Source organism: Ovis aries, chromosome 24, assembly GCF_016772045.2.
Source record: "Ovis aries strain OAR_USU_Benz2616 breed Rambouillet chromosome 24, ARS-UI_Ramb_v3.0, whole genome shotgun sequence".
In the NCBI taxonomy this organism is placed as follows: Eukaryota; Metazoa; Chordata; class Mammalia; order Artiodactyla; family Bovidae; genus Ovis; species Ovis aries.
Genome location: NC_056077.1, coordinates 38,658,184 through 38,679,492, shown reverse-complemented (window position 1 = coordinate 38,679,492; position 21,309 = coordinate 38,658,184). Strand labels below are relative to the sequence as shown.

The 21,309-nt window shown below is 49.3% G+C and overlaps 1 protein-coding gene across 4 annotated transcripts; it reads left to right on the top strand.

The window, feature by feature from the left end:
• Positions 1–1,860: 1,860 nt before the first annotated feature.
• LOC105610127 (small integral membrane protein 10-like protein 2A) lies at positions 1,861–15,529 on the top strand. Of its 4 annotated transcripts, none has more exons than XM_042240140.2 (2): positions 1,861–2,278; positions 13,694–15,529. In XM_042240140.2, exons 1-2 carry the CDS (start codon positions 2,093–2,095, stop codon positions 13,712–13,714), a joined length of 207 nt encoding a protein of 68 aa, XP_042096074.2. In that variant the 5' UTR covers positions 1,861–2,092; the 3' UTR covers positions 13,715–15,529. The 4 variants fall into 4 exon arrangements, with proteins under 4 accessions (XP_042096074.2, XP_060262023.1, XP_060262025.1 ...); XM_060406040.1 differs by having other exon boundaries at positions 2,166–2,278; XM_060406042.1 differs by lacking the exon at positions 1,861–2,278 and adding an exon at positions 2,528–9,028.
• Positions 15,530–21,309: the final 5,780 nt, after the last annotated feature.

The window sequence follows — 21,309 nt, the reverse complement described above, 5'->3', positions numbered from 1 at the left end:
GAATAAATTTAGCTGATCTCCAACCCTGTTTTTACGCTGTTGGATTGGTTTTGAGTGTTTTGGCAAATTTTCCATGAAAGACCCTAGCCTTTAAAATTCAGTTTCTTAAAACACTGTATAAAGAAGTGTTCATTTTGCTTCTGGGAGGCGATGTTTTGAAAAACAACCATAATTCAGCAGTATGTGTTCCGTCATCTTCAAAGACAGCACCCACTGTGCACTGAAAGGAAAACGCTGCTCACAAAAAAAAAGGGAAGCGAGCTTTTTAAAGTCAAGGACAAATACGGCAAAATGTTATGCTGCAGAAATAAGGGAAATGAAAGGTTTGTGCAAATCCTTTGAAAAAACATTGTTTTCATAATAATAAAGCTACTCAAAAGCTAAAATCCTTCAAATATCTATTTCTTGGCCCAAAACATAATGGGTAGTGAAAAGAGTATAATGGAACATCAAAAAGTACAATTCTTTTTAGAACAGTAGACATAGAAAAATGATAACGCTAAAGAATAGTTAAAATGGCACTGCTAGACACACAGAGTAGGACACGACTGAAGTGACTTAGGAGCAGCAGTAGCAGATAAGCCTTATGTAGTTTATAATTTTCCCCATGAATTACGGATGGAAAAAATTCATGTTTAAAAAATATTTTGAATATAGATTCATTTCAGAGTACAGAATTTCTTCTTCTTCTTTTTTTTGGATATGTGGCTCTGCATGTCCCTTGACCAGGGACAGACCTTGTGTCTCTAGCAGTGGAAGCTGGGATCCAGCCCGTGCGCCGCCCCCGCCCCCCACCTCCCCGCCCAACCGCTGGGGAGTTCCTTTAAATGATTTTTTTTAATGATTACTACAAATCTATTCTGGGGCAAAGGAGCTTTAAATTAAAACACATTTAAATCCATTCTTACACTGTCACTTTCTACTGTGGCTTTCTTAAAGGACAAGACTTGCTTTTCATTTAACCAATTAAACATTTTCCCCATCTATACCAAATTCCCAGACTTTCTCTTGGGTGGGCATAAGTAATAACATTAAATACTGTCTGATATGAGAAAGTATTTACCTTCAAAGCCCTACAAATGTTTAATAGAAATCTATATGCTTAAGTAGGAATGTAAAAACTCACTGTCAAAAAAATCCCCTCAAAACCTCAGAAGACTAGAAGTTTTGAAAGTTTGAACTTTTTTACTTTTTACATCAGTGAAAGTGAAAGTCGCTCAGTCGTGTGCGACTCTTTGCGACCCCATGGACTGTAGCCCGCCAGGCTCCTCTGTGAAATTCTCCAGGCAAGAATACTGGAGTGGGTTGCCATGCCCTCCTCCAGGGGACCTTTCGGACGCAGGGATCCAACCCAATCCGCCTGCAGGCGGATACTTTACCGTCTGAGCCACCAGGGAAACCCTTTTACATTAGAGGTTTCGTAATTAATCTGATTATTAAAATCTGATTATTATCAATATATGAGTTGACACTGTAATCCACCTGAGGAGTAAGTTCTCCCTGTTTGGCCCAAGAAACTATTTTGTTTCTTTTTTTCACTGTGGTAAGACAAGCATAACGCAAAACTTATACCATTTTAATAACTTGAACGTTCGGCAGCGCCCATTCACCCTAAACCCACCGTTCAGCACCTCCTTGTGTTTTATTTTCTGGTTTACCACTAGGGGGCGGAAGAACACAGCGCATCAGCCGGCCTCTTGGCGCCACCTAGCCCACGCATGCGCTTCTCACCTGGGCCAAGGTGAACGGGGGCGGGGCAGGGGTGGGGCCTTGGGCGGGGCCATAGACGCCGGCTCGGCGCCGGCATTGTGACGTCAGGCCGCGCAGCCGGGCTGGGACCGAGCGCCGGCTCGCTGAGGCGCTTCCCGGGAGCGTGACGCGCCGACTCGCCTCCCCGCGGCCCGCCCGCCCGCCCGCCGGCCTCGCCGCCGCCTCCTTCGCTCCCTCAGCGCGGGCCAGCGGCCGGGGCGGAGGCTCGGGGGCGTCGCGGCGCCGAGAGGGCGGGCGGCCGGGCTTCGGCGCGCCCGGCGGCCCGGGTCCAGCGGCCGGTCGGTGCGCGGCGGGCGGGCGGCGGCGGCGGGCGCCGGTCTATATGGCGGCGGCTCTGTCGGGCCTGGCTGTCCGGCTATCGCGCTCGGCCGCCGCCCGCTCTTATGGGGTCTTCTGCAAGGGGCTGACCCGCACGCTGCTCATCTTCTTCGACCTGGCCTGGCGCTTGCGCATCAACTTCCCCTACCTCTACATCGTGGCTTCCATGATGCTCAACGTCCGTCTGCAGGTGGGTGAGGCGCGCCCGGCCGACCCCCTGTCTTCCCCCCGCCCCGGATCGTCCCCGAGCGCCGGTCCGCCTCGCACGGCCGGGCCACCCTCGCCCAGGCCGTGAAGATGCCGCCGGAAGGTGCCAGGCTGGATGCCGAGTGTGTGGCTCAGCACCGTGCCTTTCTCCCGCAGAGGTCATTGTTGACCCTGTTTTCGCAGAAGAGGCGGGGTGGGGTGGGGGCGTGGAGCGGCAGGCCTCGAGTAAAGTCCTACAGCGGGCTCACGGGGTCGGAAGGCCCCTGGCCCTGAAGAGGAAATTGTGAAAATGACTGATTGGGGGTGCGGGGGCGGGGAGTGCGTTTACCGTTGACTTTTCTAGTTCCCAAACTTTATGAAGCTTTCAAAGCGATGCAAGCTTAAGGTAAATTAATGGATGTTAATCGATGTTCTGATAGAGGTATCCATGTTTATCCTGGCCCGGGGTGGAGGGTGTTGGTGGTGAAAGGAGTGGGGGTGGTGATGAGAAGAAAACGAGGTGTAAAGACGTAGAGAGGCAAAGGTTCAGAGGCCTGAAACAGTTCAGATGTGAAATAGTACACACACCCAGCACCCTGGAGATCATCTTTGCTATCAGGGATTGACATTTCTACCTCCCGCAAATTCCAGATGCCTTTTTCTGACAGAATGGAAAACCGTCAAATTGAGATTTATTCCTTCCCGAGTGTGTCATAGATGGCCAAGTGCTGAGCATCTCTGGGTTCCATTTACACATTGTGGAGCGTCTGTTGTGTCGCCTAGGGCTCTGTGATGGACAGGTCCCTGTTCTCCAAGAGCTTAGGGTCTGACAGTACTTAGGGGAAGCCTGAGCAGGACTGTGCCTTATTGACGTGGGCGGGGCAGGTGCTTTCTTTTTTCCCTTTGGTTTGACTGTGCCTGTGTGCTAAGTAACTTCAGTAGTGTCTGACTCTTTGGGACCCCATGGACTGTAGCCCACCAGGCTCCTCTGTGCATGGGGTTCTCCAGGCAAGAATACTGGAGTGGGTTTCCTTGCCCTCCTGCAGGGAATCTTCCCGATCCAGGGACTGAAAGTCTCTATGTCTGTTGCATTGGCAGGCAGTATCAGAATATAATTGTCTCAAAGCCTCTCACTGGTGATGTAAAACCCCTTATTGACCGAAATTGAGTTAAGGTGAGTTGGGATGAACCTGCCTCTCTATTTCAATGTCCAAATCAAGATTCTTTTGTGTGAACAGGGGCTTGTAGCATCCTTCAGTTCAGTTCAGTCGCTCAGTCGTGTCCGACCCTTTACAACCCCAAGAATTGTAGTACGCCAGGCCTCCCTGTCCGTCACCAACTCCTGGAGTTCACTCAAACTCAAGTCCATCGAGTCGGTGATGATATCCAGCCATCTTATCCTCTGTCATCCCCTTCTCCTCCTGCCCCCAATCCCTCCCAGCATCAGAGTCTTTTCCAGTGAGTCAACTCTTCCCATGGTGTGGCCAAAGTACTGGAGTTTCAGCTTTAGCATCATTCCTTCCAAAGAAATCCCAGGGTTGATCTCCTTCAGAATGAACTGGTTGGATCTCCTTGCAGTCCAAGCATCCTTAAGTGGTGCCAAAGGAGTCAGAAACTCAGGTATGTTTCCAGTAGGTTGTATCAGTGAGCAAAGAAAGTGCTAGGAGTAGGGACAGAAATAAGCCAGAAAGTCTGTGCTCCAGCCTGTTGTCACCAGCCAACTGCTGTGTGCCAGAGGCAGCCATTTCCAAGAGAAAGTGGAAATCCTAATTTTTAAATATCAACACAACAAAAAAATCACCTTTGTGGGCAAAGCAGAATGTGTCAGGAGGCTCTATCTGACCCTCAAGCTCCACTTTGGAGACTTTAGTTCCGAAGTTACTTGTATAATTTGCAGGCTTCCCAGGCGGCACTAAGTGGTAAGGAACCTGCCTGCCAACGAAGGAGACATTAAGGGATGAGGGTGGGAAGATCCCCTGGAGGAGGAGATGGCAGCACCCTCAAGTATTCTTGCCTGGAGGGGCTACAGTCCGTAGGGTCACAAAGAGTTGGACACGGCTGAAGTGACTTAGCACACACTTAGCATGTAGTCACAAGTAAGAGAAAATCAACATGATGTTGAAAATAGCCAGTTGTGTACCATAAAATCTCACCTTTCTGATATGTCCACTTAGTTACTTTTGACCACCCCTCTAGTCCAAGCTGCGAAGGTGCCTCTATCTGTTCTCCCCAGGGCCCTTGGAGACGTCTTTTAAAAGTATAAATCAGATTGTGTCATTCCTTACAAGGAAAAAAAAAAAAACCCAAACTGCTCCCCACTGCACGTGGAATGCAGTTCACGTGTTTCTGTCCTGTAGATTTGACTTCTGTCCACCCTTCTGGCATCTCCCTGGCTTGTTCCTTGCTTGCTCCTATGTTTTCCTGTCTCCTCTCTGCAGGCGCCAAGCCTCTTCCTGCCCCTGGGCATTTGCACTCGCTGTTCTTGCCACCTCAAACACTCCTCCCTGGCCCTTAGAACTCCAAGACGCTCTCACTGCTGGGTTCTCCTTTCAGAAGGGGCTTTTGGGATCACCGAATCAATCTGGTCTTGCAGCCGCTGTTGTCGCTGCGAGAGTGCTGAGGCTGGCTTCCTGTCAGTAAGGAGCGAAGGACTCCATTCCTGTCATGATGGAGAGGCTTTCCAGATCTCCCAGTTGCTGTAGGCCGGTAGGGGAAGCCCTGGAAAGGTTACTCAGATACAGGTTTCCTAACGAGGAGTGTGCACTGGCGTGACTGAGGGTGAGTGCACTGTGGAGGCGGGAGGTTGGCTCCGGATGCGAGGCGCAGGCAGAACGGAGAGCCGGGGATACCGGCCCCGCGGGTGGCTTGCCAGACGTGCCGTCGGGTCGTCGTCCACAGGCAGCACAGCTTTAGAGAGCCATGGAAGCTGAACACTCTGGCTGTAGAGCGTGGGGTTTATTTGGCCATTTGAGGTGTGGGGGGGGGTGGGGAGGCGCAGACAAGGTGGTCACTGGGTACTTTGGGGGAGGGCTGCCTGAGAACCGTGTGAGGATTTTTCCATTGTGGAGTGTCCACACGCCAGCCCCTGCATTGCAAGGCTCACCTATATTTGCAAACCGTATATCTGACAAGGATTAATGTTCAAAACATGTGAAGAACTCTTACAACTCGGCAACAACCACCCAATTCAAACGTCGGCAAAGGGCTTGAATAGACATTTCTCCAAAGAAGATACACCAATGGCAAGTAAACCCAGGAAAAGATGGGGCAGTTGGAACGTGTTTGTGTGCAGCCAGGCCACCGGCCATGGTGAGGACCTAAGACATGTTTGCAGTGACCTATGAGCCCCGAGCCCCAGTCTATGCACTTGAGCCTTGTGGCCCCGTGGGATGCCCAGAGAAGGGGCCCTGGTGGCCAGGCTCTGCTTCCCATCCCAGCCCTGCAGGATGCGAACGTGGCGTCCCCCTGCTTCCGGGCCCTCACAGACCCACGCGGGCCACCTTCTCTGCCTGAGACTCACGGCTCCTGCTGTCTCCCCCATCTCCTCCCGTCCTGTCCCAGGGACACTTATGGGCCTGGAAGGCGAGTGACTGCTTGTCTGTCACTGGCAGAATCTCACCTGGGTCTGGGGACTCCCAGGCCAGGCTTCATCCTGGGGAGCCTCTACTCACTGCTCCAGCTCCAAATCCGAGCCCAGCTACACAGGCTGAGCGCTTCCCATGCCCAGCCCTCGCCTGACCTGGCCCTGCCCCCAGGAGGCCTCTCTTCTGCCAGGGAGGCAATAAAACCCAGTGCTGGGGAAAAAAATTGGGAAACTGCAAGTCAGAGTCACACTGAGACCGGCTCTTATGCAGGGAGGGACAGCGAGGATGTGGAGAAATTAGACCCCTGTGCACTGGTAGGCTGCAGTCCATGGGGTCGCTAAGAGTCGGACACAACTGGGCGACTTCATTTTCACTTTTCACTTTCATGCATTGGAGAAGGAAATGGCAATGCTCCAGTATTCTTGCCTGGAGAATCCCAGGGACGGGGGAGCCTGGCGGGCTGCTGTCTCTGGGGTTGCACAGAATCGGACACGACTGAAGCGACTCAGCAGCAGCAGCAGCAGCACTGCTGGGAGGAGTGGGAGGTGGTGTGGTCGCTGTGGGAAGCAGTTCCAGGGCAGTTCACTCGCTCACTCGTGTCCGACTGTTTGCGACCCCATGGACTGCAGCACGCCAGGCCTCCCTGTTCATCACCAACTCCCGCAGTTTACTCACACTCGTGTCCATTGAGTTGGTGATGCCGACCAACCATCTCATCCTCTGTCGTCTTCTCTTGCCTTCAGTCTTTCCCAGCATCAGTGTTTTCCAATGAGTCAATTCTTCATATTAGGTGACCAAAATATTGGAGTTTCAGCTTCTGCATCAGTCCTTCCACTGAATATTCAGGACTGATTTCCCCTAGGATTGACTGGTTGGATCTCCTTGCAGTCCAAGGGACTCTCAAGAGTCTTCTCCAACACCACAGTTCAAAAGCAGCAATTCTTCGGTGCTCAGCTTTCTGTATTTTACAGTCCAACTCTCACATCCATACGTGACTACTGGAAAAACCATAGTTTTGACTAGACAGACCTTTGTTGGTAATGTCTCTGCTTTTTAATATGCTGTCTAGGTTGGTCATAGCTTTTCTTCCAGGGAGCAAGCGTCTTTTAATTTCATGACTGCATTCACCATCTGCAGTGATATTGGAGCCCAAAAAATAAAAGTCTTGTCACTGTTTCCATTGTTTCCCCAGCTATTTGCCATGAAGTGATGGGACTGGATGCTGTGATCTTAGTTTTCTGAATATTGAGTTTTAAGCCAACTTTTTCACTCTCCTCTTTCACTTTCATCAAGAGGCTCTTTAGTTCTCCTTCGCTTTCTCCCATAAGGGTGGTGTCATCTGCATATCTGAGGTTATTGATATTTCTCCCCGCAATCTTGATTCCAGCTTGTGCTTCCTCCAGCCCAGCGTTTCTCATGATGTACTTACTCTGCATAGAAGTGAAATAAGCAGGGTGGCAATACACAGCCCTGACGTACTCCTTTCCGGATTTGGAACCAGTCTGTTCCATGTCCAGTTCTAACTGTTGCCTCTTGACTTGCATATAGGTTTCTCAGCAGGCAGGTCAGGTGGTCTTGGGAAGCAGTTTAGCAGGTCCTCAGAAAGCTGAGTACAGGATCGCTGCATGGCCCAGCGGCCTCACTGGTAGGCGCACACCGCAGAGAGCCCAAGGCAGGGACGCAGGCGCCCGTGCTCCATTGTTCCCGGCAGCACTGTCGACGATTCAGGAGCCCGTCAGCACGTGAGAGGACAAGCAGAACGCGTGCGCCTTCCATGGAATCTTACTCAGCTTTGGAAAGGAACGAAGTTCTCACACTTGCTACAACTTGGATAGACTCAAGGGACGTCATTCAAAGAGGCAGAACATAGAAGGTGGTGGCCAGGGGCTGGAGAAGGGGGAGCAGGAGTTGCTGAATGAAGACGCTTCTCATTTGAATGAAAGCATCCCAGAGCCGTGTGGTAGTGATGGATGGTAGCCTTTATGTGCACTTCACTGCAGGTTCAAAAGAAGGGCCAGACGAGAGATTATGCTCTTGGTCGTAGCGGCAGCGTTTGGCTGCTCTAACAGTTTCTGAGTGTCTGTCCTCTTTCTGGCTGAGCTGGGTCTCCGGTGCTGTGAGGGCTGCTCTCTAGCTGCTGCGCCCAAGCGTCTCGTTGCAGGGGCTTTGCCTGTTGCCGAGCTTGGGCTCCAGGGCTTTTGTGCTCCGAAGCTGTGGAGCACGGGCCTAGTTGCTTCGAGGCACAGGATCTTCCCGGACCAGGGGTCGAACCTGTGTCCCCTGCCACACGCATGGGCAAGCAGATTCCATCCGCTGGACCACTAGAGAAATCCCAACATACGTGTTCATTTCTCTTGGTTATATGCCTAGGGTTGGAACTGCTGGGTCATGTGGTAACTTTGTATTCAAGCAATTCAAAAAAATCCCACTTACTTCCTGGTGAGAGTGGAGGAGGCAGCAGGGAGACCCTCAGATGAGCGGGAGAGAGGAGTGTTGGTGACCCATCATGGTGATGCCAGGGAGGCCCTGGAGGAGGTCGCATCGTGGGCATATCTTGGCATTTGAGCCAATAAGCTTGCCTGCCTTAAAGGATGAGGTGGTGTGAGAGAAGTGCTTGTTTGCCCCCTTTTTGTGTGAACTGTACCTGTTCTTTGCCCTTTTTTCTGCTGGGTTGTTGGCGGGTTTCTTGAAGCTTTGTCAGATAAAAGTTGTCTGTTGATAAGAGTTGAAAAATTTTTCCAGTTAACTATGATTTTCATTTTGCTTACAGTGTTTTTGCCATACTGAAATTCTTTGTAGTGAAATTTAACGTCATTTCTGACTTCTGGGTTTTGTCCTAGTTAGAAAGGCCCTCCCAACTCTAACAATACAAGGGATTCAGTTGTAATTTATTCTGGTACTAATACATCATGTTTTGCTTTTACATGTAAAACATTGGAGTTGCTCCTGGCGTACGGTGTACGGTGTTGATCCAAACTGATCCGTCTCTGCCTGCCACAAGGAAGCTTGTGCGCGTGACAGTTTTGTCCTCGTCCCTGCGTTCACTGGAAAGCAACCCTTCTTTATCTGCTCGGTGCGCTGTCCCCATCGCTATGCTCAGAACAGCGCTGGCCTAGCTTCGGGGCTCCGTGAACACTTGCTGATTGAATCTGCAGCAGAAAGTGCCGCAGGTGTGGAATTCCCCAAGGAAACGTCACAGTCATTAGTAAGGAATCTTTACAGTCATCGCCAGCTCGCCCTCCTTGGAGCTCAGTGTGCTGGGTGCCTCCTTGGGCGGTGTCGGGGCCCCTGACAGCTCCCAGCCCGCAGCCGCTCCCTCCTGGACCTCCACGTCTGTCCCCGACAGCGATGCTGGTCCACGCTTGGGCCACTTTGGGTCATCCAGGGGTCACTTCTCTGGCCTCCGTTTGACTGACTCCCTCAGTTGCGTTTTGTCACTGGTTCCCTCTGACGCACTTTTTAAAAAAAATTAGCTAATTTTGACTGCCCTGGATCTTGGTTGTGGCATGCGAACTCTTAGTTGCGTCAGGCGGGATCTAGTTCCCTGACTCAGGATTGAACCCGGGTGCCCTGAATTTGGTGCGTGGAGTCTTAGTCACTGGACCACCAGGGAGTCCTTCCCGTGACGCGCTTGCTGATAACGACGCGCACAGCAGCTGTTTCTCGGCTGCCCCGGGCTGTGGCCACAGAACAGGCTGGGTGCATCCACCCGAAGAGTCCTCACGCAGGACAGCAGGTGCCGCCTTGCTCGGCCCACCCTCCCGCCTCTTGCCCGGCCGGGTGGGCACACCCTGGAGCCTCTGGGTGGCGGCCCCAGAGGCGCCTAGCGCGCGGGGATGGCGTGGACACGCTGCGTGGTTCACAGCAGGGACTGGGTCCGTGTGGCCGACTCCATGCGCTGGTGCTTGGGGGCGGCACAGAGGTGCCCGGCCCTTCCTCTCACTCGTCCTCTGAGCGATGTACCCAGCAGAGCAGTTTGTCTCAGATGCTTTCACGGTGAGCTCAGCGGCGGGCAGGTCAGCTGACGCCGCCTCCGAGAGCTGGGAGTGGGAGGCGTCACTCCAAGGTGGAATGGGAAAACAGCACAAGCAAATGTTCGTGCAAAGCAGAGACAGACCAGTGGGTACCGAAGTGGGGAGGGCAGATTAGGGCTACAGGATTAACAGTTCAGACTACCATGTGTAAAACAGGGAAGCAGCAGGATATGTTGTATAGGCACCTCCTGTAGTAACTTTCATTAGAGTATTGTCTGTAAAAACACTGAGTCGCTGTGCTGTGCGTAATATTGTAAGTCAGCTGTACTTCAAATAAAAAAACCAGCCGTGAAGCCAGGTGGCCTTGGAGTGCAGTGCGTGAGCCGTGACCAGGCAGGGCCCCACTCCACGCCGGTGGTCGTCCGGCTGAGCAGCTGCCCTGCGTTTCAGCTGTGTCCCCCGCCTAACCCAGCCCCCAGCCCCCTTCGGGAATAGCGTTGCTGGCTGGCTGGCAGTGGCACAGAGGTGGGGGTATTTTTAGTTTCCAGAGCAATGGTATCCAGACCATCGTGTCCCTGAAGCCATGAATAGCGCAGGTTGGGGAGGATAAGGTGACCGCCCTAGAGGGCGCAGCTGCCGAATCGGGTCAGGCCTGCTGTCGCCCAGCTGGGCGCCCGCCTCCCTGGCGGGGATCCTCGTGGGCCAGGTTGCTCCTGTTGCCCCGAGGCCGTGGGCCCGACCAACAGCCTGTTCCCTCCACACCTACCCCCCGCAGCCGCTGTGGTTCCGTATTCTAACCCTAACCCTATTCAACCGTTGTCTGTTTCTGGGGCAGGGCAGGGGGCAGGCACTGGTGAGGGAGGTAGAGAGTAAGCTCAGGAATTGACGCCCAGCCCTGCACTTTGTTTTTCTTGCCCCATACTGTGTTTTTATTTATTTTTAATTTAATTTTGGCTGCTCTGGGTCTTCACTGTGGCACATGGACCTAGTTCCCTGCTCCACGTGGGAACTTCCGGACTAGGACTCGAACCTGTGTCCCCTGTGTTGGCAGGCGGATTCTTAACCCCTGAACCACTAGGAACGTCCTGAATCACACTGTCTAGAATTTCAGAATAGACTTCCCTCATTTAGGGGGAAGGGCTCTCAGTGTTTGTGGATAAGTCAGTTTGCCGTAGTTTATGCTGCTCATTGTTTTGTAGATCTGGGGGTTGAGGGGTGGGAGATGGTAGCTGGGCCGAGGACGGCTCATGGTGTAATTGTGCGTGCTTTATTTGGCGAGATACAGTGTACCAATACACGTTCAGTACAGGGAGGGGGAACCACAGAGGATGCTGCATGGATGATTCTGTTTAGAAATTACTTGAAAGTTATTTCTGGCTCTCAGTATATAAGTAATATCAAAAGTCATCTGGTTGAGGGCTCACAGCCAAAAGTGTCTAGCTCACCTACTGAAGTCTTTCTGTAAAGAATTGAATACCTAGTTTATTACTTAGTTGACTGAAGAGCTAGATCTCGCGTGAGCAGCTTATGCTCTCGTTATTTGTTACTGTTGTTCAGTGGCTAAGCTGTGTCCGACTCTTGCCCACCCCGTGGACTGTAGCACACCACGCTCCTCTATTTCCCGGGGTTTGCTCAGATTCATAGCCATTGAGTCGATGATGCCATCCAACCATCTCATCCTCTGTCCGCCCCTTCTCCTCCTGCTGCCAATCTTTCCCAGCATCAGGGTCTTTTCCAGTGAGTTGGCTCCTCATATCAGGTGGCCAAAGTATTGAAGCTTTAGCTTCAGCATCAGTCCTTCCATTGCATATTCAGGGTTGAGTACATGATTACTTTGTCATTATCAAAGGTATGATTACATTCAGTTCAGTTCAGTTCAGTCGCTCAGTCCTGTCCGACTCTTTGCGACCCCATGAATCGCAGCACGCCAGGCCTCCCTGTCCATCACCAACTACCGGGGTTCACTCAGACTCACGTCCATCGAGTCAGTGATGCCATCCAGCCATCTCATCCTCTGTCGTCCCCTTCTCCTCCTGCCCCCAATCCCTCCCAGCATCAGAGTCTTTTCCAATGAGTCAGCTTTTCGCATGTGTTGGCCAAAATACTGGTATCTCATTTAAAATATTGTAACAATTCTGACAACACTTCACCTTTCTGGACTGTACTAAGTTATCCTATAAGGATATAATAAAAGTAGTTAGAACCCAGTTTTCCTGAGAGTTGGCCCATATTAAATGACCTATTTTTCTTAAGAATTAAAAAAAAAACCTGTTCTAATATGTATTAAAATATATTTAGGAATGCTTCCATTTCAGGAAAATGGTCATTTTTAATACATTTAGATCAGTAAAATTAAACGTAAGGTTTAAAATAGCATGCTTTGGAGAGTTAATTTGCGAGAAGTTAGGTTGCCTTGGTGAACCGTGAGAGCGTTGGCTGTGCTTTGTAACTGGAGTTGCACCACCAGTACAGCTGTGGTGTTGGCTTCTTGCAGTGCTATATACAAACACTGAATTACTAGGTTGTACGAACCTAGATAGCATATTAAAAAGCAGAGACATTACTTTTCCAACAAAAGTCCATCTAGTCAAGGCTATGGTTTTCCAGTGGTCATGTATGGATGTGAGAGTTGGACTGTGAAGAAAGCTGAGCGCCGAAGAATTGATGCTTTTGAACTGTGGTGTTGTGGAAGACTCTTGAGAGTCCCTTGGACTGCAAGGAGATCCAACCAGTCCATCCTAAAGGAAATCAGTCCTGGGTATTCACTGGAAGGACTGATGCTGAAGCTGAAACTCCAGTACTTTGGCCACCTCATGCGAAGAGTTGACTCATTGGAAAAGACTCTGATGCTGGGAGGGATTAGGGGCAGGAGGAGAAGGGGACGACAGAGGATGAGATGGCTGGATGGCATCACGGACTCGACGGATGTGAGTCTGAGTGAACTCCGGGAGTTGGTGATGGACAGGGAGGCCTGGCGTGCTGCGATTCATGGGGTTGCAGAGAGTCGGACAGGACTGAGCGACTGAACTGAACAACTGAAACTAATATATTTTATGTCAGTTGTATAGCAATTAAAAAAAAAAAGAACTGGGGATGTCCGTGATGGTCCAGTGGCGAGGACTCCACTCTCCCAGCGGAAGGGAACTAGGTCTCACACACCGCAACTGAAGATCTGGCGCAGCCAAATAAATATTCAAAATACAAAAAAATAATTGCACCTCATGTTTGCATATAGCTATATGCTGCCCGAATGTATTTGTGTCAGTGTTATATAGAATAATAGTCATCCCTGTATAGATTATGCCCCGATCTGCCTGCTGACACAGGAGATGTCAGTTCAGTCCCTGGGTGGGGAAGATCCGTGGACAGAGGAGCCTGGTGGGCTACATATAGTCCATGGGGTCCCAAAGAGTCAGACATGACTTAGCAACTCAGCAACAGCATAAGTAAAGTTGTCCATTGCTTAGAAGTGGCTTGCCCTGCCTGAGGCACTGAATCTTATTCTCAAATAGGACACTCTGGGTGAGGCCTCGGTTGCTTGATTGAGTCATCTAGTTTATCCTGGTTAAAGGGAGCCGCTTTTTATTGAACCTGCACAGATATCTACATTGCCATGAAAAGAGCAGAGCCTCAGTGCATATTTAAGCATTTTCAGGAAATACTGCATTAATCAAGTACTGTTCTTTTTGTTGTGATTGCTAATTGGTAGGTTGACATCCTGTTTTCTATCACAGTGTGGGAATCCTTGGTACCGGAGACTGTCAGGGACCTTCGTATTTGCTGGGAAATACCTGGTGTGTGTGTGGACCCTGCCGAGACCCCGTCTTCATTATTACCCTGTAATTTGTTGGTCTTTTCCAGGTTCATATTGAGATCCACTGAAGACCTTCTGCGGACTGACGGGCGTGTCCTGGGGCTCAGGGTGTCAGAGACACAGCATGAGGGACAGATGCAGGCCTCTCTGCACCCGCCTTGCAGAGGAGCAGGGAGCAGGCGCAGCCTCGGACAGAGCCTCGTGCAGAGAACTGTGGAGCGAGAGAAGGCAGGAGGCGAGCCCTGGCCCAGCAGATGCCGCTTCCTGGGCGAGGAGGCCTGCGGTCGATGCCCGGGGAGATCCAGGAAAGAAGGAGTCATCACTGGAAACAAAGCGTGACCCGCGTAGCGCCAGCCCCTCGCCTCGCAGTGGCCTCGAAGCGCTTCCGCGGTGGCAAGCAGCAGTGCGGAGAAACTCGGCCTCAGCGGCTGCGCAGAGCAACCCTGCGGGTCTGCCCTCGGCTCCGGCAGGGGAGCGGAGTGCGGGACTGGCCCGCGGCGTCGGGGAGGCTCCGGGCACGGACTGGCCGTGGGCAGTGCCCAGGCCCCCTGGCAGCCACAGAGGATGGAGCCTCGGCAGAGAGCCCCGGGGGTCAGGACTGCTGGGCCGGCAGAGAGGGTCCGCAAAGGGGGTTTCTGAGTTTGACCCGCCCCGTGCTCTCCTGGAGAAGCTGGACTCTGCGTTGGCACCCTCTTGCCTGCCATCCATCCTGCTGCATGCTCATCCCCTAATATTCTTGAATGATGAGACGAAAAGTGTTTTCCCTGGCCGCTCAGAGCCCATGTTTTCAGAGCCAAGAGTAGAATACAAGAAAATGCTTTCATGGGAAAAAAGTACCTCAGATGATCTGCAGATAACAGTGGCGTCACTGGCTGCACAAGCTTTTGAATGAGCAAATCTGTTATGCCGTGGTTAAGGTACAGGCAGACCAATAAAAATAGTGAGACTAAGCGCTGTCCTTGAATGCTTTCTTTTGTGTAAACTCTGGACGCACATGGCGCGTCAGTGAAGCTCCGGCTTTGATTCATGTGACCAGACAGACTTAAAGTCAGTGGAACTTGAACCCACAGAAAGCTGGTTGATACGGAAGGCAGTCTCTGTACTTGAAAGACATTTAGGCTTGGGAAGCCATGTCAAGGAGGTCATTGACATTACCTTACACAGCTATCAGATGAGAATCGACAGCTGTAACAGCAAGCTTTGAGTTTACCTTCAGCACCATCTGGCAGGGCCGCCGTCCCAGGCACCCCCTCTCCAGCCTGTTCTCTGACCATCTGACGAGAGTAGATATTTGTAAAAGTCAACCCTGCTGGGCTTGGTCTGAGCCAAGCCAAGTTGATGGTAAGCTGTTGTCATTTCTGCATTTTGTAGAATAATTTGAGCAAAAGCTGATATCTTTTCTCACACCCCTTTCCTTCCACTTGACATGCATTTTACATGGAGGCCCTACGGTGAAAGTTGCAATATTGACATTACCTTTAGATAACCCTTCCTCAAACTAGGAGCCCTAGCAGTGTTAACCCAAAATAAAAAATGAGCTTGAGCCTGTCTGCCGGAGTGCAGTCATAGAGGGGGGGAATAGAAAAAAAAGCAAGTATTTCCCCTTACGGAAGGTGGCCAGCTCCTAGGAGTTGAGGTGTCTCCTGCACTAACCTTTTTCTGCGCTGACCCCTTTTGTCGTGTGCTGGTAATTCGATGAAACGCCCTGAAGAGCAGTTTTTAAGGAGACCAAAGGAAGACGCCCCATTTCCGGAGGTATTGACTGCATTTATCAGTTTATATCGAGTGCTAAATTACCATGCCGTGTGCTATTTTAGTGTTCTGGGGAAATGAAAAATAAAACCTGTTCTTTAGCATAATAAATGTCTTATTTTACGTGTGTAGTCTTGGTTCCCCTTGTCTTTATTATTAATGCAGCCTTCCTCATACTTCAGTCTGTTTGCGAAAAGTTGTTCACTGATTTAGAAGATTGGAAGCAGAGAATGAAAAGCAAGATGTAAAACTACTCTGGAACTCAACTCTCCAGATAGAGTGAAACAGTGTATTATGCTCCTTGTGGAGCGGGTGCTCACCCTCGTGAAACAGTGGTCTGCAGCCAGTCTAAAAGGACACCGACCCAACTGACAGAAGCAAGCCCTGGCCAGTGGACTCTCCACCTCAGAGTCGCCAGCGGGTGGGGAAGCGAGATGACACATTTCAGTGTTTTAGAATGGGATCAGTTTTCTTGTCAACACCCTCCCCACCGCCCCCCTTTTTTGTTGTTGTTTTAAACTCAGTCTGCTTTGAGATGGAGGTTTCCATGACACGTCAGCTCTCTTTCTTTTGTCAATTCCAAGTATGTGAATTTTCAAACAGTTGCAAAGAACAAATTCAGAATTCCCTATTTAGCATTAACTAAATTAACTTGTGGCACTAGTGGTAAAGAATCTGCTCCCCAAGGCAGGAGACGGTGGTGTGATCAAACCCACGTGGATTTGATCCCTGGATTGGGAAGAGAGGGCGTGGCAACCCACTCCAGTGCTCTTGCCTAGAGAATCCCGTGGACAGAGGAGCCTGGCGGGCTATGGTTCACGAAGTCTCAGAGTCAAACACGGCTGAAGCGACTTAGCACACACAAGTTAACCTGAAGTGTTTTCGTATAGTTACGTCAGAATAAGGTAAGTATTTTTATGAAAGCTTTGTGGAAAAGTTCACAGTAGCTTTTTTGCTTGCGTTGTTTTTTAGTACACATCCACTGCTGACATCGTTGCTTCTGGTGCCGTGCTGTCTCCAGCTCTGTCCGAAGGTGGCCCCTCCTGTGGAAAGTTCTGGGGTAGAAAGGTGCTGATAAATGTAGCCTATGAAACCTATGAAGTTTCAGGACTGTGAAGGATGGCCTTCTAGAAACCATTCTATTTTTGAAGCAATTAGAGAAATAAGATACTCTTTTGAATAAGTTGCTTCCATGATGGAATTCTAAAAGGATCTCTCATTTAAAATATTTTAAATGTATCATTTTGGCAGTGAAAACTGAGGGAAGCCTGTTTTAAAAGTTCTGATGTCTATGCATGTTCTTTTTTGCCTTTATGGATTCTGTTCTTGAGGACTAGACAGCACAGTCACTTTAAATTTAGGAACAGCGTATAGTGCAAAATCTTGGACTTGGTCATTCACATTCGGAAATCATGAAATCTTTTTCACATGGAGTGGATGTTGAGATCTTGAAGTGATTATGAAGTTGCCAGCCTGTAGAGAATAAAATATTAAGAAGCTTGTGTTTACATCAATTATTCTTACATGACTTGATTTTATAGCTAGGAAGCAACACATGTATTTTGGAGCTTTGTGTGTGTATTCTAAAATGCATAGAAGCCATTTCCTGTAATTTCACACAATAAGAAATGTTGGGACTTCCCTAGTGGTCCCAGTGGATAAGACTCTTGAGTTTGCACTGCAGGGGACCCGTGTTTGATCCCTGGTCAGGGAACTAATTAAAATGTAATTAAAATTAAAAGATGCTCCTTGGAAGAAAAGCTATAACAAACCTAGACAGTTTATTAAAAAGCAGAGACATTACTTTGCCAACAAAGGTGCATATAGTCAAAGCTATGGTTTTTCCAGTAGTCACATATGAATGTGAGAGTGGGCCCATAAGGAAGGCTGAGCGCCAAAGAATTGATGCTTTTGAACTGTGGTGTTGGAGAGGACCCTTGAGAGTCCCTTGGATTGCAAGGAGATCCAACCAGTCCATCCTAAAAGAGATCAGTTCTGAATATTCATTGGAGGGACTGATGCTGAAGCTTCAGTCTTTGGGCACCTGATGCGAAGAGCTGACTCATTGGAAAAGACCCTGAAACTGGGAAAGATTGAAGGCGGGAGGAGAAGGGGACGACAGAGGATGAGATGGTTGGATGGCATCACCAACTCAATGGACATCAGTTTGAATAAGCTCTGGGAGTTGGTGATGGACGAGGAGGCCTGGCGTGCTGCAGTCCATGGGGTCCGCAAGAGTTGGATACGAAAAACAACTGGGAATTAAGATCCCACAAGTGGCTCGGTATGGCAAAAAAAAAAAAAAAAAAAATGTGTTTTAAGATTCACTTTGCACTTTGCTGTAGATAACTTTAAAATTCTTCTTAAGCTTTCCAAGGAAAGAAGTAGAATGAAGGGATCTCCTAAACTATCCATATATGAATTCAGAGCCGGAAATGGCTCTCCAACACCAGCCAGTGCTGGAAGCTTTGAAACACAGCCCAGCCAACTGATCCTCCATGCGGTCAACATAGCCATTTGAAACTGGAGGCCTCAGTAGGATGTCACAGGATGGCCGCTTCTGCTTGGCTCTCCTCTGCTTCCAGAATGTTACCTCTTTTTTTTTCCCCCCAATTTTATGGAAACTTGGACGCACTGGACCAATTTAAACAAAGCATCTGTTCCCTTTTCATTTGTACTTCACTCTGCGAACTCCACAGAGCTGTGTATCAGCATGGCTGAAATGTGATTAGAAAACTTGTTTGCCAGGAGCCTGACTGCTTCCTAAAGGTCATCTTCATAGGGTTACGTTTCCTTTTTCCTGAAACGAACGTGTGCCATTGAGTGGAAGGCATCTTTGAGGACTGGTGACTTCTGGTAAACAGTGGCGGTTCAAGGAGCAGGCATGGCTGTGATTCTGCTCTGTGTTTTGAGTAGCTTCCTTTTAAAAATTGTTTAGGTATATAACACAAGGGATTTTTATAGGGGAGTTGTGCCTTGACACAGTACTAGAGTGGAATTCTGCAGTTAACTTGAATGCTTTTAGGCTTTTTAAATTTTTTTTAAGGAACTGGACTTAACTTGTTTTTCCTTCCCCATCTACCTACAAAGCATTCTGTTTCTATGAGAAACAGGTTATTTGCTTCAGAATTGGAAATAAGCTCTGTTTTCCTTTTCTTAACGCTTGTCTTCCGTGTTTAAGGTTACAAGCACTTTGCCACTACTGTTCGTCCAAAGTAATTTGGAGAAAGCATGAAGTCCTCTGCTCCTTGTTTTTTCCCAAGAGTGACTTTTTTTTTTTTTTAATCTTTATTATTTGTTACAGTATTGCTCCTGGATTTTTTTTTTTTTAATGTTTTTGTTTTTTGGCCAGGAGGCTTGTGGGATCTTAGTGCCCTGACCAGGGATCAAACCCATACCCCCTGCATTGGAAGGCGAGGTCTTAGGCACTGGACCACCAGCGAAGTCCCTCTGTGCTCCTTTTATTAGTCATTTTCCAGAGAAACAATAGGATCTACAGGTACAGATATGAGGAGAATTATCACAAGAATTGGCTCACGGGATCATGGAGGCCAAGAAGCCCCACTGTCCGCCATCTGCGGACAAGAGACTCGGGGAAGCCAGACGTCATCCAGCCCAAGTCCCAAGGTCTGAGAACCAGGGGCACCCATATTCACAGGCGAAAGAGGGACCCTTCAGCTCAAGCAGAGCAAAATTGCTCTTTCTCCTCTTTGTTCTTTGAACTCCTAGTGTTTTGGATGATGGCCACCTGCATTGATGAGGGTGATTAAGAGTCTTGACTTCTATTTAGCATTTTATCTGAGGCTCTAATAAGAGTAAAAGAAAATGAAGATCAATTTCACATTCAGTTTTAAGGAGTCTTGCGATAGGGAAAGCACACAGGCAGTAACAACCTTAAAAGTATGAAAACGCCTTATCAGTCAGTCCAGTCGCTCAGTCGTGTCCGACTCTTCGACCTGATGGACTGCAGCACGCCAGGCCTCCCTGTCCATCACCAGCTCCCGGAGCTCGCTCAAACTCATGTCCATCGAGTCGGTGATGCCATCCAATCATCTCATTCTCTGTCACCCTCTTCTCCCACCTTCAATCTTTCCCAGCATCTGGGTCTTTTCCAATGAGTCAGCTCTTCACATCAGGTGGCCAAAGTATTGGAGTTTCAGCTTCAACATCAGCCCTTCCAATGAATATTCAGGACTGATTTCCTTTAGGATGGACTGGTTGGATCTCCTTGGAGTCCAGGGGACTCTCAAGAATTCTCCAACACCACAGTTCAAAAGCATCAAATCTTTGGTGCTCAGCTTTCTTTACAGTCCAACTCTCAAATCCAAACACGACTACTGGAAAAACCATAGCTTTGATTAGACCGACCTTTGTTGGCAAACGCCTTATAGTACACAAGAAAACACTATAAGGACTTCCTGCAAGGAGGTAGTCTGAATATCTGCGAAGTCTTTCCAGTCTGAAGACTCCAACATCCGTTGTTCTGTTTTTCCCAGTTCTAACCTGGAACTCCAGGCAAAACAATACAAAAGGCTTTTCTAGGCAAAGGAGTCTCTGCTGCTACTGTTGCTGTTAGTCACCAAGTCGTGTCGGACTCTTGCTACCCGTTGACTGTAGCCTGCCAGGCTCCTCTGTCCATGGGATTTCCCAGGCAAGAATACTGGAGCGGGTTGCCATTCCCTTTTCCCTGAGGAGGGTGATCTTGACTCAACCTGCAGATTAGATTGCTAATAGTCTTCTGGAAATAGTCTCCTACACCCAGAATGCATGTTTTACCAGCTATCTGGGCATCGCTTAACCCAGTCAAGGTGACGTGAAATTAACCATTGCAGTTGCATTGGTGCCTCTTTTCAACTGAGTTCTCAGCTGCATCAGAGAGTCTGCTTCTGGGTTTCCCTGGTGGTCCAGAGGCTGACACTCCAAGTTCCCAATGCAGGGGCCCCAGGTTCGATCGCTGGTCAGGGAACTACATTCCCCATGCTACAAGTAAGACCCGTTGCAGCCAAATAAATAAATATATTCAAAGTCTAGTTCTTTGTAGAACAGCTAAGGGGATATAGCTAGGATGTGGCACTGTTTCTTGTCACTCCCATCACCCTTCTATGACCTGATAAGGACTCGTGCCTGTTCAGAAAAACCTCCTTTATGAGGGTGATCTGAGAAAAGAGGGGAGCTGGCTTAGTACCCACGCAGCTACTCTGTTCTCTATGGGGCAAGTTCAAACATACATATGCCTGAGTTCACTCAGAACTTTAGGTTGCAGCGGTAAGGGGAACACTCATTGTCCAGCCTCGTGGTGCCTTTGGGAGAGAAGACTGAGCCAGATTCTGGTCCCTGCATCCGGGTGAGTGGCATGCAGGGTTCATCGTTCAGCTACTGTTCACATTTCCTATTTCACTGTGTAAGGTCGAGGTTTTTATTATTCTAAAAAAAAAAACAATTATTTTCAATATCCTTTTTACTTATTTGGCTGTACTGGGTGCAGCACACAGGCTTAGTTGCTCATGGCTTGTGGGATCTTAGTTCCCTGACCAGGGATCTAACCCACATTCCTGGAATCGCAAGGTGGATTTTTAACCACCGGACCACCAGGGAATCCCCTCAAGTAACTATTAAGCGGCCTTTTTCACTCTGGGCAAATTCCAACAGAACATTCTGTTTTCCTTTGAACAACTGAAATCAGTCCCAGTGGGTGGGGCACCACTACCCAGACTCTGTGTTTTTAGTAATCTTAGTAATTCAGGGTAATTTCAGTGGAGCTGCTGGCTAATTCAAAGGGAATGAATGGGTGGAGTGTAAAGCCAGCCCTGCAATGGGCGTGTGTGGTCCATTTTTGCCACAAGAGGGAGCCACCTGTTCACTTAGGGTGTGTTGTTTCAGGGAAGGTCTTGTTTTTTTTTTTTCTTCCCAG

Excerpts from the sequence above, each read along its gene's own strand:
- LOC105610127 (XM_060406040.1), top strand. The coding sequence starts at position 13,771 with ATGAGGGACAGATGCAGGCCTCTCTGCACCCGCCTTGCAGAGGAGCAG.